Genomic DNA, 20,472 nt, shown 5'->3' on the forward strand with positions numbered 1-20,472 from the left:
GTGTGCTACCTCAGTTCCTGAACTTCACTGCGTTTTTTTTTCCTGATACCAGCCCAATGATCATGACGTGCGCCCTTTGAAACCCTGGCTCAAACCATCAAAAAGCAAATAGCAGGATTTCAAAAAATGCACAGCCCATACTTACATTAGCTATTGTGCAGCCAGGGAGCCATTAGGCAAAAAAAAAATGCTCTGTGAAGGATGCTTGTGTAATATGGGCCGCTTTTCAAACAGCTCGCTGTTAATTTGGCCGCACTTTTTAAAAGCAGAGGATTATGAGCAGCTTGGCTATTTGAAGCCTTCTGTTTTTATTATCCAAGATTAAGTGTAATCAGCCTGGCTATTGTGTATCCTGAAATCTAGCTGGAAGGACCCCATATCAGTCATCTTTATCCTAGTAGGAGGTGTGCTCTCCCTGCTCATTTGATCCTCAGCCTACTTCTAAGGAGGAAAACATGCGGCGCACACCTCCTTTTGTGGGCCATTGTTTTGGCCGTCCTTTTATAAGCTTTGTGTCCTGTGGAACCCGAACACAACACCGCAGTCGTCGTCTTTATGATTAGACTTCAAAGTCCCATTTCATGGCGTCATTGGTTAAATAAGGACTAGCCGGGCTACCTGCTTAAGAGGGGTTGAAATTGAAGTGATCTGCTTAGATAAGGAAATGAAAAGATAAGAGATATTGATAAATAAAGGGAGATAAGCATCATGAAAGACCCAATATCAAAGATATACTGCAAATGGATAGATAGGAAGATACCTGTGAAAGGCACTATATAACAAAGGGAGCGGTGCAAAAGGCACAATACAATAGATAAGTGGATATGAAAGGAACCATCAAACAGATAAACAGAGGGACAGATAGAAATAGATTTGGCACTACATATTAGGTAGATGACTAAGGAATGAAACTATCTTATAGATAAATATGGAAATAGTAAAACAGAGATATTGATAAAAAAGAGAAAATCATAAAGAAATAAGATAATGCTGTATATATATCGACATTAAAAGATGTGAAAGGCACTATATGATACAGACAGATAGATAGATTTGAGAGGCACTATATAATACACAGATATATTAGTGGCCTTCAGGGGGCTCTCCAGCTCCCCAAACCCAACACAGACACAAGTTCACTACCAAAACACCGGCTTTATTCAGTGGCAAACGCTTTTCAACAGTTTCTCACAGCACAGTACCAAAGCACAATAACAAAGCAGCACACAGCAATGTCTTTTCTTCTTTCTTCTCCTTTCTCTGTTTGTCTATCTCTGTCCTTCTGCCTCCACTTCTCTTCCAGCAAACGTCATCCCTCTTCCGCCCGACTCTGGCTTCCAGAGCAGTGGCAGCCGGGAGTACTTCTGATTGCCCGTTAGTGTGGTCCGGAAGCACTTCTGGGTGAGACGGAAGCCCAACAAAGTGGGACTCTGCAGTCTGTGCAGCACCCCCTGCTGGCACCCACAAAACCCAACAGGACTGTGTTGAACTCCAACTCCTATGAAGCCCTGTGGGAATCTGAGGCACCGCTGCTGCCTAGGGGGGCTGCCATCTAGTGCATGGTCTCTCCCCTGGTCCTTCCACTATGTAGGCATCACGACTGCCTTCCACAATATGTATATATTTATTTAGATAGCCTATCCAATGTAACGTAATGTGCACAATCAAATGCTTCAGTCCAACAGGTCCTCCTTAATGGCAGGCCTTCTTTCCAAACTGCAGCATGCCCTGGCAGTCGCTGGATTTCGTTTTTGTCTGCCGGATCTGCTGAGCCCTCCCCGTTGATTATTTGTGCTGCGGACGCAGTCTGGTTTGTTGGCCATATTGTATCACAGCAGTTTCTACTTGACAGGCAGCTTGCAAGGTCACGCAGAGCACGGCCAAGCAAGATGGCGTCCTCTAGAGATCAGTGGTTTTTGCCAGCAGCAGCCTCTCCTGGCTTGGGATCGAAGTGGCTGTGATTTAAAATTTGTCAGGCAGTCTGAAGGCGGCTTAGTGGCTGCAGACATCTCCTGTGCCAATCCTTTCCATTTGTTGTTCTAAAAATGCTAAAAATCTTTGCTGTTCTTTATGTTCCAGTGCCTTGTGTGAAGTGAATGTTCCATCATTCTTTCTCTAACAGTGCCTGACCTTTAATTATTTCCGGTCACAGTTTTGTTTTTGTTTAATTTTTAAATAAACCTTCATTGCTTTCAGCTGATTTGCCAGTGTTGTATTTTTGTGTTTTGGATACACACCCAGTCCCTCAACATGATGAGTCATTATGGATATGGAGGGATGGATGGCAGGATTGGTGGGTGGGTGTTTATTTTTTGTGACCCCCCGCCTAAGAGGTGGATGATCTCCTGTGGAGTTGTGTTGGCCCAAATATTTATTGTTCCATGATGTTACACGGGTAGCTGTGTCTGTTCTGTTTGCCTTTCTCATGGTTGCCACGTTTTACAGCACATCCTACCATTTATTACAGAAGTCTTCAACTTTTTGATTGTTACATTGACCTCCTTGGCATTAACCCCAATTGTGACTCAGGCTTAGAATTCTGTTAGTGCGGTTAAGTCCGAGTCAGACTCAGGGTGAGTGTAATGATCCGCTTTACAGCGTTAAGCCCAAATAACGCTTGGAACAGTATTCTGCTGCCATCTGGTGGATGACATAACATCATGCAGCAAAAAAGTCATGAATATTTATAGGTGCTTTGCCCCTTCAACTCATCAACAATTCATGAGTGGTACGGAGCTTTCAACCAAAATACAGAATGGCAAACAAAAAGCCGTAAGTTAATTTTAGAACCAACTGAAACAGAACCATTGCTTGAATTGAGTGAAAGTGATGACCATTTGAATTGGCCATCAGATTTTGAGACACAGTGAAACTGATGCAAACGGCCGAACCACCATGATATGCGTACTAAATTCAGTCCCACGAAGCCTCACTGTAGTGCATGTAGCAAAAAAGGCAAAATGATTGTGATCAATTAGAAGGGCAAGAAAGACATTCAGAGTGCAGCAACTGTTTCAGGGTGAAGTGTGAAAGTCGCTAAACGCTGTGCTGTGGTAGCCCACAGTAACACAAGGAGCGTGTCGATCAAGCAGGTCAGGCACTGACGTTCTACCCTCTCCTGCTCAAGCAGCTGAAAATATAAAATTGCACCAAGAAATGTGTTTCTATTGTCCCGATTATGGTGTCGGGCTGTGCGTTGGTGTTTGTTTCAAAACATGCCACACCAAGAACGTGATCCAAATCAGTGGACACTGGACAGACCTTTCCCACTGCATTCACATTGATCAGCCACAGCATTCAAACCACTGACTGGTGAAGTGAACAGTCAGGGGGGGAAAAACGGACAAGCGCGAGTGTCTGAACAACCTGTGATGGCTAGACAAGTGGGTCAGAACATCCCCACCTCAGCAGGTCTTGAGCACTGGTGAGTGTCCACCAAAAGTGTTCTATGAAAGGACAAGCGGTGCACTGGCGACACGTGGGCACTGTTTAAAAAAAACTGGAAATCACCACAACTGATGACAGACACTCATTACATAGAGAACTTGATTTGAGTAAATCAGGAAGGACAGACCCACACAATTCACTCCAGAAATTCCTTTCTTTCTCATGTCTTTTTAATACGAAATATGAAGCGTGGAGTTTTTCATGTGTGTCAAGTAGTGTTGCATTGATACTAAAGATTTAAAGTATTATGTATCTATCTAATCCTGCCAACTACGCTAAAACATCTATCTATTTATCTTACAGTGCCTTTCACATCTATTGATTTATCTATTATATAGTGCTTTATCTATCTATCTATTATATAGTGCCTTTCATATCTATCAGTTATATAGTGCATTTTATTGTATAGATAGATAGATAGATAGATAGATAGATAGATACTTTATTAATCCCGATGGGAAATATATCTACAATATAGTGCTTTTCATATGTTACAGTATATAGTGTCTTTCATATTTGTCTGTCATTTAATGTATTTCACATATATTCACTATATAGTGCTTTTCATGTCTGTCTATATATTCTGTAGTGCCTTTGATATCTATTAGTTATGTAATGTCTTTCATATACAACGTATATCTACTAAATCCAAGTGCTGGCCGGGCCTTAACATGCTCAGCTTCAGGTGGATGACCTCTTCTGAAGTGTATTGCTGACAAAGGGCCATTGCTCCTAACTCCTGGTTACGAGAGCCATGCATTTCACACGCTGACATTGTGTCTTTCCATTTGTCCGCCAGGCTTACGTACTGCAACATCAATAAGCAGTCCGTCATTCAGAATCTGTGAGGTTAGGTTGTAGTTTGTGAGTTGGCCCTCGAATTACAAACGCTGTGTTTCTTGTTTCATTGTTTCAGTTTTGTAAAGTCTGTAAAATCATAAAAACAAACAACCCTTGTCTTTTTTTTATTGTTAATGAAATCCCATCTTGGGTTTTTATCTTTGTATAATTGTGCTCATCTAAAACGGAGTTCTTTATTTTAATCCATTCTTGTTCCTCATGGCTCCAAAGAGTGTTGCCATGCTGCAACTATGAATTTCACTGACTGTGTACACATGACAATACTGTGACTGCTAAACGAAATCCGGCCACTGTAAGTGTTGAAAAATGTTCAAGGAAAGGTTGATGCAAGGCAGCGCCCATCGGCTGTTTTGTCCTGGCCTTGCTTCTTCGGTCCCTGATTTGTCTTGTGAGCACAAACCAGGGCTGGTATACCGCAGTGTGGCACTAGAGGGCACTCTTGCATTGTCATACCTTTGAACTCGCTGGCTCTCTGAGATGCTAAAAATGAAATGAAGGAAGTTCTAGGAACACAACAGACTTTTAACTTTTGTTTGCCTTGCTTTTTTTTGTCTCCTTTTTTACCACATTACAGGCTTTCACCCCATCCACTGATAGTTCCTGCCTTGTATCCAAAGCTGTGCCAACTCCCTGCGCCCCAGCTATCACACCAGTCACAGTAATCTTATGGCGTCCTTTTAAGGATGACTTGGACACAGCTGCATCTCTTTAAACTGTGCTCGCTTACATAACACAATTAAGCCAAACCTTGTGAGCCTAAGAGTCCAAAATGCTAAGGGGTTATTGAAAGGTCTTTTCCAACTCCACCCATAGGTCCTGTGATGAAGTTCTGGGGATCTCAGAGACTTCTTTCAGCATCTTGTGTTCTGCTCTCAGACTCTGCTTGCTGGGGAGGCCTGTGATGGGCAGTTTGGCAGTTGTTTCAAATCTTCTCCACTTGTAGACAACTTTCTGGACGGTGGAATAGTGGAGGCCTCAGAGAGCTCTTTCTATCTCGGCATGACGACAGCACACACATCGAGAACGACAAAACCAAACATTTACATTTATTTATTTGGCTGACTCTGTTATTCAAAGCAACTTACAATATTTGAGATAAATTGGTTCCATTTCTTTTTTTGGGGGGGTTTTCCAATTGGAACACAAAGGGATGAAGAGATTTGCTCAGGGTGACACAGTGTCACTGGTGGAATCTGAACCCACAACCTCATGGTTTGAAGACCAAAGCCTTAAACACTGCGCCGCCACACTGCCTGCCTAAACCGAGTTAAATGACTGGGGCTTAAAAAAGAGGACAATTACAGACGAACCCCCCCCCCCCCCATGATGATCTGTTCCAACTTGTGGTATCTGAAGTAGTGATCAGTGGACTGGGGTGCTCTTAGTTTTAGACATTTGCATTTCTGTTGATTTAAATTACATTATGGAGTACACAATGTAAATGGCCTGCTGTTTTTTATATTACAGTACCTCACCTTTATCTGTAGATACTGAAGTGGAGAGCAAATCTCGATATGTCCACAGATGTTAAAAAAGGAAAAAACATCTCATGGGGTGAACTTCCTTTTTCACACCACTGTAGCTGAGAGACGTCACTTCAAGTTGTATTCTTTGTTTTCATCCTCTTCCTCTTTTAGGTGTCAGAAGGCTGCTCCTGTGGACCCTCAGTAGTTAGCACGAGCAGTCGAGTTGCATCTCCATGCCCACAGCGTACACTTGAATGTGCCATTTGTACAACGAGCAGCGAGTGTCCTGAGCAAAGCCCCGTCACATGTCACACACACCACCGTGACAAAATATTTAATGAAGAAAAATGTCCCTCTGAATGAAGTAAATAAAGATTAGAAACACATCAACTTTCAAAACCGTTAACCCAAACCAGGAAGGTGCCCAAATGTTGTGCCATGCTGGCATTTTCTAATGTGTTTAAAAAGTGAGCATTACTTAATGAGATGTGGTGAGACTTATTTTACCCCATTAAACTAATCATTAGCTAACAATGAGTAGCTTTGAACAGGTGCACATCACTGGGGCCCTGTGGTCAGCTGAGGTGACACTAACACTGGACGGCCAGCACAATGGCCATAGGGCTGCCCTGCTCTCTCGCAACATGCAGCACATCCATAAATAAGCTCAACTGAATTGAATGCTCAGGGTCTCAGTCATGAAGAAGGCGCTCCGCATGCTGAGGTTTGTGTCCTTGGAGGTCAACCTAAGTGACATCGGGCCGTGTGAGATGGTGTCTGCCGTTGTGGACCTGGGTAGAGGCCATTGACGAGCTGTAGGCGTAGACCATCTGAACGCGGCTGTGATTTAATTGAGTGTGTTGTTGGGGGGTTTCATATCCACTGATTTGTCGTTTCATTGATTTGATTTTGTGCTTCACCTCTTGACACTCATAGCGACTCATTGCGGAGTCAATTAAGTCGGGGTGGGTTGCAGCGGCGAGGCTCTGCCCTTAATAGAGGGCATGAAAAGGTACCATGTTGGCTCTGTGGGTGAAAAGGGAAATTGGCATGGGCTTTGGTTCCAGGGAGTTAACTGATCTTTGGTAACTGGAGTGTTTCGTGTTTACAAATTTGTGTAAAAATTGCAAACTTAGCCTGTGGGGAGCACTTGTGACAGAAGGAATACCAGGGTGGCCAAAGACATAAACAAAAATGATGCCTTTATTACCACGAGACAAGAACATAATGTCAAATAAAGTAAAGCAAAATGACCTCTCTGAGCCAATGGCTGTGTGGTAACATCGTGGTCTTGCCAGCCTTTTGTCTCAGGCTCAGGTATGGTTTTCTCCTTCTATAATACGCTACCGTGGCTGTCCATTTGTCTGTTCAGGATTTTAAATCACTTGTAGCTTCCAAACCGTTTGACCTATTGAAATTTTATCTACACATATACTACATGACCTCTACTGTCCGCTTTCAGGGTGATGATTGACCTCCAAGTTCAAAGGTCAACCCAGGAAGGTCAAGGTCAAAAATCAAATAACCTGTAGCGTGAAATTTGGTAAACCTATACTATGCTGAAACTCTGCATTACAGCTTTATATTAAAAGCGAGGAGTTCAAGGGTCAACAGTTATGGTCAAGTCAAGTGTAACGTGCAGTGCGCCGTTACTGGTCTTTAATATTTTTGGTGTTTATTAAATAGTCCGTCATTATCCAAACCACTATATGCTAACACAGGGTCACGGGGGTCTGCTGAAACGAATCCCAGCCAACACATAGAGCAAAGCAGGAACAAATCCCGGGCAGAGCACCAGCCCACCGCAGGGCACACACACTCACACACCAAGCACACACTAGGGACAATTTTGGATCACCAGTGCACCTAACCTGCATGTCTTTGGACTGTAGGAGGAAACCCAGGCAGACACGGGGAGAACATGCAAACTCCACGCAGGGAGGACCAGGGAAGCAAACCCAGGTCTCCTTATTGTGAGGCAGCAGCCCTGCCACTGTGCTGCCTGGTTTATTAAATATATTTGTTACATTTTGTTTCTCCCCTTAGTGTGTTTTGAATATTACTTCATTTATTACTTATGTTTATTTCCGTGTTAATATACTCCTGTTCAGTTATGTGTCCTGTCTCCTTAAGACAGAGCTTCAGGCGGCAGGCCCACCATGATGACCAGCTGCCTGTTTATTCATGGCAGGCAGTCAGCCCTTCCAGAACGGGATTGACAGTTATCGAGTTTGGACCAAGTTTAGTGAGCATCATTGGTTTTTCTGGTGTTTTTGCTTGTTTTTTGGATGATGCACTGGATTTTTTATTTTTTATTTCGGTTACCTTTATAGGCAAAACCTTTTTGATTATTTTTTGCTTGTATTTCCCTGTTTTTTTCCTTTTTAAATACATTTTTTGAAATACAAAGAAATGTTGTTTTAAAGACCTGAGGTTTATAGTTATCCTCTCCTCATTTTTAAGTATGCTTTAAGGATTCTAACCTTTGAAAGCTGTAGCCCCATTTTGGGCCTTTGCAGGCCGAAGCCTGCCTTTTGAGTATGGGACTAGACTGCCAGAGGTCTTGTTTTGAATATTTTGAGGCCCACACCCTTTTCACTGTGCTTTGTGGAAAACATCTTAACAGTTTCTCAAACAGAGTCCTCCATTACAACCGACTAAACGAGATTGTAATTACTTTATTCATCTCTTCCTGGAATCCCATTACTAACTAAAGTGGTCTCGACTTACGGCAATCTTTTGGATACAACCTGGAACATAAAGCTCCCAAATTCTTCTTATCAAATAAATTTCATTCTAACAAGTTCCATTTTTTGCTTATGAACAAAGCAAACTAGTTTTGAGTACTAAGCAGTGAGTAAAGTGCTATATGAATGTAAAGAATTATTGTTGTTGTACAGCACAATGCAGACTTTATCACTATTTTCAATCAGTTTGCAAAGTCATGTGCACCTGTCGTCAAAACTAACCTGCCGCACACGCAGCCACACCATGAGCTCAGTAACAGGTAAGCAGTGCACAAAGCACTGCTTGACATTCCCAGGGTCTTAAGGACACGTCCCAGCTGCTGGGAGGGGGAGTGCCACTCTGAGTGATCCCTCAGCCGGAAATCCTAGTTATCATATCATGTGTGTCAACATCGGTAAATATCTGGCAGTTGTATTAGGCTCCTGACTTTTGGTGTGACCCTCGTAAATAAGAGTGAAATGGGAGGAAAACAGAAGTGGCCACCAAATGGACTGCGGCGGGTTTTACATTTTATAAAATTTTAACAGTTTAAGTGCCGTGCATTGGGTTCACGAAAGTAGGGCAAATGGAGAGGAAACGAAACCAGCAAAGCATTGGCTTGGGGCACAGTGACAAATGGTCTTGAATTACACAGCATATGCAACTTGCTCCCATCATTCACTCCATTATGTAACCCTCTGTGGGAGACCAGGATGTCGAGTCCTCCGCTCTCCCTTCTCCATTTTACATGAAGCTGATTGACGTTATGTAACAGTGCTGCTGATACAGTCCTTATAATCTCAGTTACCGTTTTGCATTGCCTAGATTAAAATGAACAATGATGCTTTGTGCTTGGACCTGTACACATAACGTTCACGATCAGATTTTTTTTTTCTTTGGCATGCGTGCCAGTGCTTTTAACAAGAAGATTTAAAAGAACAGTAAATAGTTGGAATGAATAGAAATGGCTTTTAAAATTTCCACTGGCATAAGGCTTATTTGTGTCCTGAAAGGCTGAACATATTTCTTTCATCCATCCATCAGTTTTTTGTACTTTGTGTTACGGGGGGGTGGGGGGTTGGGGGGGGGTATTAATCACTCCTTAAACCCACCTTAAAGGGGAGCTGCAGGAACCGAACCTGCAAAGGGCTGCTGTCAAACCAACACATTAGGCCAAATTAGAGCCAGCCGTCAGTCACTTAGCAAGAGTAGAGAGCGAAAGAGCAAACTCCACGATTACAAGTGACAAGGCCAGTTTTGAACCCGGGAAATTGGAAATTTGAGGAAGCAGAACTATGCACTGTGTCATCAGGAGTTAAAAAGGTCCCCTTCCTATTGAGTACCATCACAAAGCAATGAATGTTACATCTTTTTTATAGTGCCTTTCATGTCTGTCTGTCTGTCCATTAAAAAACAAATCTACTCAGTAATCATGGTGACGTGTTGCATGTTGATTAGTACATGCCAATGTGAATTTCACTCTAAATATGATCATTTATTATCTAGTACCTCTATTTGTGTATTTCTATCGATGTAAACAGCTGGCAGATACTGTAAAGCAGGTTTGCTTTCCCTCCCAAGTTTATTGAAGTGAGTCTATTTCAAGTTCATCTTTCAATCAGGAGATGATGTTTGAGATGCACTTTGCCGTCCCTTACTAAGCAATCCGCCGTGTTATCTTGTCTCTCTCTGGGTACACATTCCAGGTAACCTTGTCCACCTGTGAGTTCACCACACACTGTAAAGCTCTGCAAATTTAGCAGCACAGACCAGAATCGCTAATTGGTCAGCGCCTTACACAGAGTGTACTTACATATACAGTATAATGCAAATGATGCTACTTAGTATGCATTATTCGTTCCCCACATGCTGCTCTGGACGTCTTTGCCTTTATTACTATGTGAAGGTAATACACGCAGTTTAAAGAGACCATATGCACCCTCTGCAGGAATTCATATTTTCTAAAAGTGTCTCTGACAGATACACACATCCATGAGTGATGTTAGGCAAATGAAGCTCATACGATTGCAAGAGGTTTAGAGCAACCTGATGGCCTCTGATCAGATAACCTGCCGGCAGGCCAACTGGGTTTCGTGTCACTGGTGAGAATAAGTAGACTGTTTATCAGCTTGATTTACAGAAGCAAGGCAGGGGGCCAAAAAAAATTATTGTAACATTCTCAGCGTTTCTGACCGGGAGCCTGGTAATTGGCATTAATTACCATAGGGAAGTGCCAGCCAATGTTCTCAGTCCACTTGGTGTGAGCGTTGCATGATTACCCTGTGTCTGTCTGGGGTTTTCACTCTACACATGACTTTTCCCCCTTAGTGCCATAGTATGCCGTGAGTCACATCAGCCAATCTTTTCCATGGTATTTAATAATAATAATAATAATACGTTTTATATAGCGTCTTTCCCATGCTCAAAGTGCTTCACAGACTCTCCAGAAGAACAGCAGGGTATATCAAACATTGGATACAAATAACATGAGCATAGGACACTAAGAAGAGATACAGGATTTACAAAGTATTAGATGGAATAAAAGACAATATACTGGAGTAAAATACTAAATACAGTACTAGAGGAAAACCCTGAACAAATAACGCAATTTGTGATGTGACGCATGTTGTCTTAAAATGGCTTTAGCCACGAGCCTATCTCACTAGAGTAGCAGGGAGGCATCATTGCAGTTTTAATAACATCAGACAGACTGTCTGTCTGTCTATCATGGAGTCCCTTTCACATGTGTCTATCTTATCTATTTTATTAAGTGTGCTTCACATCTGTCTGTTATAGAGAACATTTCCTATCTATATATCTATTTTATATAGTGCCCTTACATCTATCACATGAAGTCTTTCATATCTATCATATAGTACTCTTCAAACCTATTTTTGTATTTTGTATAGTGCCATTTATATCTGTCTATCTATTGACTAATCATATGGCACTTTTCATAACTGTCCATCTTATGTAGTATGTTTCACATCTATCTTGTTATATAGAACTTTTCAAATTTAGTTTCATATCCATCTATTATATAGCACCTTTGATATCTGTCTGTGTGTTATATAGTGCCCTTCACTTCATTTCTCTTTCTCTCTTTGTTTCTCTTTCTCTTTTTTTTATCCTCCTGCTTTCCTTCTCATCTTTCTTTCTCACTTTCTGTGATCCCTTTTGACTACCATCATTTTAATTCTTCAAATCCATTTCTCTTTTAAACTTTTCAGCCCGGACATGTGAAGCTGACAAAGCCCGTTGCTCTGTGGACCCAGCAGGATGTCTGCAAATGGCTGAAGAAGCACTGTCCAAACCAGTATCAAGTCTATAGTGAGTCCTTCAAGCAACACGACATCACAGGTACAAATACAAACAAAAAGGTACAAATGAAACACTTGAAAATGATTTTTTTACCTAAAAAAGAGCACTCTGGTTACACATAAACATAACAACCAAAATTAACTTGAATACGAAGCACATCAAAGGATAGATCCCTGGTCTTTCAGTAAAGTACATTGAAGAGTCCACGGAAACTGGGTCTTATAGAGTATCTCTATCTATCTGTCTATCTCTGTCTATCTATCATTTGTTTTCCACCAGGCATTTCTTGAGTGACGTTCTCCATCAGTTATTGCCAGACCCTGAGGTAGTCGCACACGGTGCTAACAGAAGTTTAAACAGCGGACTCGTGGGGAGATCTTTTTCAATTCCTTTGAACTTTCAGCGGCCTGTTGCCGAGAGGGTTAAGCCTGGCCTGTTCAGTGACGTCATTCCCCGTTCCAAACCACTTGCACTAATTTCATGAAGAATCCTTTTCTAATTTTTACAATTTCCCTTTGAAGCGCATTTCCAATCAACAATGAGGGAACTCGGAGTAGAGGCCATTAGGACAGGGTGGTGACAGCTTTCAGCACATGAAAAGATTTTATCTCGCTCCTTCTCCACAAGATACTGCAGTTGTAAATATTTGAATTTTCTGCAAATGTCTGTTGCTCGTCTTTGCCTGACCTCCGTTTGTTCTTTCAGCTCATATTTATTCACTTTAAAAGATTTCTTTGGGTCAGCCAGTTTTTCATTTTCACTTGGCTCATAAGAAATTCCATTTTTTTTTTTTTTTTTTTTGCCTCTGATCTGCTCAGTTTTAAACCCGTGTTGTTTGTTGCTTTCAGTTCTTCATTGCCTTTCCCTTACTTTCATGTTTTGCTTTTTTTCTTGATGTCAGTATTTCCATTAGGCCAGTGATTACAACTCTAGGCCCAGGTTCAAATCCTGGCTTAGCTGCTGTCCTTGTGGAGTTTCCATGTTCTCTCTGTGCCTCATCCTCAACATGACTGGATGACATTGATTGGCCACTGTGTAACCTTGCACAGATCTGGCATCCCACTCTGGATTGGTTGCTTCTCTGTGCCCAGTGTTGTCTGAATAGATTTTTGCTCCCCATGACCCCAGAATTACATAAAGTGGATTCATTCAGTAACAGTTTAGTGCCATCTCCATCACAGTCTACTGTGGTAATCTGTCTGCCAAGGACAGGAAGCAACTGGAGAGGGAGCTGTGATGTGCTCCTAAAATCAGTCTGTCACTGGCTGTCTGTCGATTCACTCCCTTTTAGAGAGTGTCTTTTAGCAGCGTTATCTGACCACAGTAGCTTCATGCACAAGCCCCATTTCATAAATGTACCGCAGATCAAGAAGGCAAATCCATAACCACGTGCTCATACTGCAGTGTGTCATGAGGTGGAGTCTTCCACGAAGGCAAAATACTACCTGCTGGCTTCAGCCAGAGTAGTCCCCAAAAATGGGAGGTTGACAAAACCTCTCAGAATGTTCAAAACTATAACAAAGGCCCCAAACTCTTGGCTTGTAATTAAAAGGGCAAACAAGGAATCTTTATAAATGGTAGATTTAGAAGAACACAGAAAAATATTGTGATAAGCGAAGAGAGGCAAAAGGATTTGCCTAAAAAAAGCAATCAGTAGCACATAAGTCCAATAACACTCTAAAATTCCAAATCCTTAAATTTGAGCAAGAAAGTAACAAAAGCAAGTAACTCCAACAAAATCAAGATTCTCACAGACTTCATTTTTAAAAAAATGAGCTCCAGCTCCTGAGCTTTCTCAGCAGACTTATGTAGCCAATTGACAATCCAGGGTAGCAGTCCGGTGTTGACATTACAGGTAGAAGGCGGGTATCCAAAAAATTCAACAACAGGAGTAGAAGATGGGTATCAATAAAAAAATCAATATTCAGATTATGTTGCAGGTGCTGACTAAAGTCAACATCAAGGGTAGAAGATGGTGGTGACATAATGGGTAGAAGGCAGGTGTCAACAAGAATTGACAACCAGGGTAATAATAACATATTTTATTTATATAGCATCTCTGCCATGCACAAAGCACTTGAAGTAGAAGGCAGTGTTGACAAAAGTTGACATCAAGGGCGGAGAAGGGTGTCAATAAAAAAATCGATATCTAGATTATAAGGCAGGCATTGACAAAAGACAAGATCAAGGGTAGAAGGCAGGTGTCAACAACACTTGACGACCAGGGTAATAAAAAAACATTTTATTGATATAGTGTCTTTCCCATCCTCAAAGCTCATGAAGTTGAAGGCGGGTGTTGAGAAAAGCTGACTGCGACGGTATTAGGTGGGTTTTGACATCAAAGGTAGAAGACAGTTGATGACAAACACTGATTTCAAGGGTAGATGGTGAGTTTCGACAAACGTCGTCATAAAAGATTCAACATCAAGGGTAAAAGGAGGGTGTCAAGAAAAGTTAACATAAATAAAACCCTAATGCGGACAAATTTTGACATCCAGGGAAGAAGGTGGGTGTTGTCAAAAGCCAACATAAAGGGTAAAAGGAAGGTACTGACAAAAACTAAAATCCAGGGGTAGAAGGCTAAATAGACATTGGAGGAAGTCCCCTAGAGTTCATTATTTACCTTTTATACAGCAGATGGCAGCAAAGACTGAGAGCTGAGCTGATTCATGCAAATGTTAGTCATTGGTTTTCCTTTCAGAGCACAGCATCAATACAATACAATACAATTTATTTTTGTATAGCCCAAAATCACACTAGAAGTGCGGCAATGGGCTTTAACACTAGAATTACCAGAGTCTATGAAAAAACTCGTAGATCCGGCCCACCTTAAAACCATTCGCACCTCTCCGCCAGCATCCTTTGTCCTCTAAATGTGCCGATAAAAACAAGCTGCAAGCAGCCGGCTATTCCATCCCCCCCACCGACTTAGAACGTGCAGGAGCATCTCCCAGCTCATGCCTTGATTGATTATCTGGGAGTGAAGTGGAGTTTTAGAGTGGAAATAGATTGTTATTTGGAACACATGCATTTCATGTGTGTTCCTTTTCTACAGTAATCTGTGTAAACACATTGTTAAAACAGAAACTTTTTCATATTTTAGTAATAAATGTTACAAAATGTAGACATAAACTATAGAATGCGTGAAGCATGAAGTCCAAACATCAAATAAACACTTTCACAAAAGGTTCAAGAACAATACAACAGCTTCCGTGGCGTAGCAGTAAGATTTGCTGTCTCAGAGCGCCGCATGCTTACTGTCCATCAGAGACCGGAGTTCGATTCCCCGTTGAGGAGAAAGTGTTCTTTTTTCTTTTTTTTTTCTTTTTAACCTCAAATGGACATAAAATTTATAAACTGGTATGCACTGTCAGTTAATGGGATCGTTATATTTTCATGTGGGATGCTCCTTTTAAAATATTTTTTAACAATTGAGGCTGCAATTAACATGAACAAGTGTCCTTATAACTGTTATTTTTAAGATCCATAACACACAGACAGACAGAGCACTGCGTAATAGAGAGACAGACAGGCAGAGAAGTCACTTGGTATATAAATAAACAGGGAAGGCACATGTACTGAAAGAAAAAAAAGATCAACATGTGTGTTGTTCCTGCTGCACTGAATAAGCTCACGCGCTCTAACATACCCCCCCCCCACCTACCCTAACCCCCCGATCTGACTCTCTAAGTAACAGCGCAAGTACAGGCGCAAACCAAGTGTATGTGTGTACTGTATAATATTAACAAAGAGCAGCTTACTACTGACAACAGCAAATATAGGAGTGAGTGGGGATCGAACCGAGGACTCTTGATCACACTTGGTTTGCGTCTGTACTTGCGCTGTTACTTAGAGTCAGATCGGGGGTGGGGGTGGGGGGTGTTAGAGCGCATGAGCTTATTCAGTGCTGCAGGATCAACTCACATGTTGATCTTTTTTTCTTTCAGTTATAGCGCCAGCATAAATCCACACCCGATCTGACGCTGATCGTTTCCAAATAATATTGCATTAGTGCGATGATGTTTTCACATATATTGTCTCTTTCTTTCAGGTGTGTAATAGGAACCACAGCATAGAGAGAAGCGTGTACATTGTAACAGGTACACACGTTGTAAATGTAGGAAAGACGATCCTTGCGTGTGTGTGAACAGTTAACATTTGAATCTGATGATTGCATATAGCGCTGAAGTTACTGCTCTTTACTATTCTATCCTCTGCATGTCCTGGAGTACAAAAGAAACAGCATACAGCAACATGTGGGGACTGGCAAGATCAGAGAAAAAAAACACACAGTCACTGATTACAAACCGCAAGATGTTATGCGAGTGAATATGAATAATATGAATAATGTTGCATCTGTGCCACAAAGTTTTCTGAAATGTTACTATACAGGTCATACAACGAATAATTCCAAATATCATATATACCTACGCCTGTGTTTTTTTTTTTTTGTTTTTTTTTGACATCATACATCATAAGGTGCACACTAATTCAGCATGAGCAGTAACACTCAATAAAACTGAATAAAAAAAGATCAAGTGACGGTGAGATACGAAGAAGGCAGATTCGCCAGCGTTTGTATGTCAGCTTTGATCCCTCCAGGTGAGAGAATGTCCAGTTCCATTGTCTCAAAACACCACTCACATCTCCAGTTATTCCGTTTCAAATGAAAAATAACAGCGTCAGATCCCTGGGTGGGAGGGTGCGGTAGTATGTATCGTGATCGTGATTTAGAGAGAATAAAAGTAAAAAAAAAACGGTAACTTTTACAAGTCCTATAAATGCACACCGTGTGTTACAGACGCAAACCAAATGTATGTGTGTACTGTATAATATTAACAAAAGGAGCAGCTCACTACTGAAAACGGCAAATATAGGAGTGAGTGGGGTTCGAACCGGGGACTCTTGATTACAAGTCAGCAAATCTTACTGCTATGCCAATGAAGCTGTTGTCTATCCCTTGAATCTTTTGTGAAAGTGTTTACGTGATCTTTGGACTTCAGGCTTCATACATTATATAGTTTATGCCTACATTTTGTCATTGACTACTAAAATATGAAAAACGTTTGTTTTAAAAATGTGTTTACACAGACTACTGTAGAAACGGAACACACATGAAATGCGTGTGTTCCAAATAGCGATCTATTGTTTCCACTCTAAAACTCCAGCACTTCAGTCACTCACAGATAATCAAACAAGGCATGAGCTGGGAGAACTTAGTGAACGTTCTGCGACGGTGGGGGATGGAATAGCCGGCTGCTTGCTGCTCGTCTTAATCAGCACATTTAGAAGACAAAAGAGAGCTAAGAACGGTTTTAAGGTGGACCGGATCTACGAGTTTTTTCGTAGACTCTGGTAATTCTAGTGTTAACAGGCCCTGCCTCTTGACAGCCCCCCAGCCTTGAGACTCTAAGAAGACAAGGAAAAACTCCCGTTTTGAGTGCCAATGAGAGTGCTGCTCAGGAACAGTGTCAGCGATGAAACGCGTGCTGCAAGCTGCGTCACTTAGCAGTGCGTGCAGTTGGATGCATTCATGTACATATCATACACTCCAAAACTATTGTGTATACTGAGTGTATAGCGTATTCACATATTTTCAGCCATTTGTTAGCTGTATGTTTTGAACAATTTCAATAATGAAAAGAGAATTTTCACAAACATTGAGCTTTTCTGGAAAAAAAAAATCTGCCTCCAAAGAGTTACTTAAAGCTAATAGGAGCCGACTAAGTAGAGAAGAAAGAAATGTACATTTAAATGAAGAAAGTTAAGCAGCCAAACAGACCCCCACAGATTCAGGGAGACAGTGTGAGGACCACCCAGATGGTGACTGGACTGGGATTTGAACCCCTAAGTCCCACTAAGGGCTGTGAGGACAAATTATTGAGTGAATAAAAGGTCACCTAAAGTAAAAAATTGTGGAGTCCAATCAAACAGGATTTATTATGGCTGTAATTAATTTTTTTAAATTGGCTGCTAAATGTATGTTTATTGGCAGCCCGCAAAAATCTGTAACAAAGTTTATTTTAGATTTCACAAGTAACACTTCCTAATTAAATTATTACTGCAAATGCCAAAGCAGAGCAGGGGAGCAGCAGCTAATTTGCACCAATTAATTAGTTTATTTATTATATGCCATTTTTAGATTTTAATGCTTCTGCTGTTTAATTATCAGTCAAATGCTGAGATAAAAATTCATCAAAAATGGCTCATTTTTCGATACATATTTTGTATGAAAAGCCTGCAGTTGGATAATTCGAAAGTCGCCTCCTGGCATGTCATTTTCTACTTTTGATAAAAATCGATAAAACTCTCAATTTCAGAAAAAAGTTTGTATTTTTTATTCATTTGCTGTGAATATTCTTTTAAGATTCATTCTCAAGGAAACGGACCACATATGTGTTTTGGGTTAATTCTTCAGTATGACGATGATATTAATATTTTTGTTATTCCATTTTAAATCTGTGACAACGCCATTTAAGAATCTGAGTATTTTGTGGATGAGTTGCAAGGGCTCGCTGTGCTTTTGCTAAGGAATTTCTCCCAAGAGGTGCCAGACGCCACTATATAACTCAGCTCGACACTTCAGCTGACTGTCCGAGATTACGGATTTAAACTTTGAACAGCATTAGTCTTGAGCACACAGTGTTGGGTAGCCCAGGTTAACAATTCAGAGCCTCTCACTGCTCAAGTCGGTTAACGGCCTTAATGTTTTGATTCTGGTGATATTTGCTGTGATGTCTGTGTAGGGATGTCACGAGAATTTTAACTAGCGACCTGGAGATAAAAGTCAAATACTAAGCCTAATTTAAAACTGGGAGTCTGTCTGTTATGAACAGGTTTGTTATTCATTTTTGTACGCACTTGTTTTGGGTGTTTCTTGAGCCCTACATTCTGAATCTTCCATTATTTTTTTTAGTCGCCATGCACTTCAGAACAAGTCATTCACCTGAAGCTAAACCTGCTCAGGCCTGGCCAATACTTGGATGGGAGACCAACCAGGAAAAGCTTGGGTTGTTGCTGGAAGAGATGTTGGTGAGGCCAGCAGTGGGTGCTTACCCTGTGGTCCGAATGTGGATCCCTCTGCCCCAGTGAAGTGATGGGGACCCTGTGTTGTAAAATTTGTCACCTTTGGCTGAGGCTCAAAATCGAGGTCCTGACTCTCTGTGGTCATTAAAAGGATCCCTAGGCATCCTTCATAAAGACTAGGGTGTAGTCCTGATGTCCAGGCTAAATTGCCCACCATGGGCTGGTCATTCTGGATCCCCTAATCTTCCCTTGTCTATAAATGACTATCTCTCTTACCACTTCAGCAGCTAACAGCAAATGTGTGATGAGCACACAAAATCCATCACATCATCCAGGTGGACACAACACATTAGTGGTGGTTGAAGTGGCGCTGCACTCACTATGTAAAGCACTCTGAGTTGTGAGAAAATCGCTATACAAATGTAAATAATTATTATTTAAGATGTTGTTATTACTTATTTAGTTCTGTTTTCACCACCATCTTGGTTATTTGCAATTGCTGCTATTTTGTCTACCAGTTGTTTGGGCTGCTCCTGTGCTGCTGGTGGCATGTGCCCTCAGAGGCCCCTGAAATTTTATTTAATTAGAACATCAGAAAAACTTTAAATGAGAACAGGCCATTCAGCCCAACAAAACTCACCAGTCCTCTCCATCTCATTCCTCCAAAATAACATCAAGTTGAGTTTTGAAGGCCCCTACAGTCCCACTGTCCACCACACTACTTAGTCGCTTATTCCACATGTCTGTGTGAAGAAAAACTTCCCGATGTTCATTCAAGATCTAAACTTAAGTTTCTAACTGTGCCCCCGTGCTCTTAATGAAGTCACCGTCTTTGATCCACTGGACAATACAATACAATACAATTTATTTTTGTATAGCCCAAATCACACAAGAAGTGCCGCAATGGGCTTTAACAGGCCCTTCCTCTTGACAGCCCACCAGCCTTGACTCTCTAAGAAGACAAGACTAATTCCCTTCATAATTTTAAATTCTTCCGTCATCCTCTTAATTTTCTTGTGCTTAAACTGAAAAGGCTCAGCTCCTTCTGTCTTTCCTCTTAACACACCCCCTAATTTCTGGTGTTGTGTTCATTGTCTGTTGTTTGTATTTTACTACCATCCCAGGTCAGGGTTGCCAGGTTCCTAAAAAATATATAGCCCAACCAGTGCTCACAAATAGCGAAACTGCCCAATAAAATACCCAAGGTAGACAAAATGACACACTAGAAAGCAGGGGGCAGGGTCAGAGTGAGGGGGTTAGGTACATACCAAAGCCTGAGTTTGGGGGGTTCCCATTTGAGATATTTCAGAGTGTTAGAATGGGTATATACCATCACACAACAAGGGAGGGTTTAGAAAGGTAAAGACTGTAATACAAGTGCGAATAGCTGGGAAACAGGTACCAGATGAAGGAAAAACATGGTAAAAATTAGTTTTGGGGGAGGGGGTGGAGTTGAAAAATATCCCAAAATACTGCATTGTTTTTTTAAAAAGTAGCCCAAAAAAACACAACCCACAAAAGCCATTTTTTCCCTGTGGATGACGATTGAAAAATTGGGAGAGAAATCCGCAGACCTGGCAACACTGGTGCAGATGTACAATTGAGGGTTTCATTGCATTCTGGG

The 20,472-nt window shown here is 41.4% G+C and overlaps 1 protein-coding gene across 3 annotated transcripts in view; it reads left to right on the forward strand.

Annotated features, from left to right (window-relative positions):
- Positions 1–20,472, forward strand: part of samd12 (sterile alpha motif domain containing 12) — a 170,341-nt gene that overhangs the window by 54,922 nt on the left and 94,947 nt on the right. For all 3 annotated transcript variants that reach the window (XM_028817550.2, XM_051935999.1, XM_051936000.1), the window contains exon 3: positions 11,732–11,861. In XM_028817550.2, the coding sequence (XP_028673383.1) occupies positions 11,732–11,861 (130 nt within the window). The remainder of the gene's footprint in view (positions 1–11,731; positions 11,862–20,472) is intronic.

The sequence above is a fragment of the Erpetoichthys calabaricus genome, chromosome 13, assembly GCF_900747795.2.
Source record: "Erpetoichthys calabaricus chromosome 13, fErpCal1.3, whole genome shotgun sequence".
Lineage (NCBI taxonomy): Eukaryota > Metazoa > Chordata > Cladistia > Polypteriformes > Polypteridae > Erpetoichthys > Erpetoichthys calabaricus.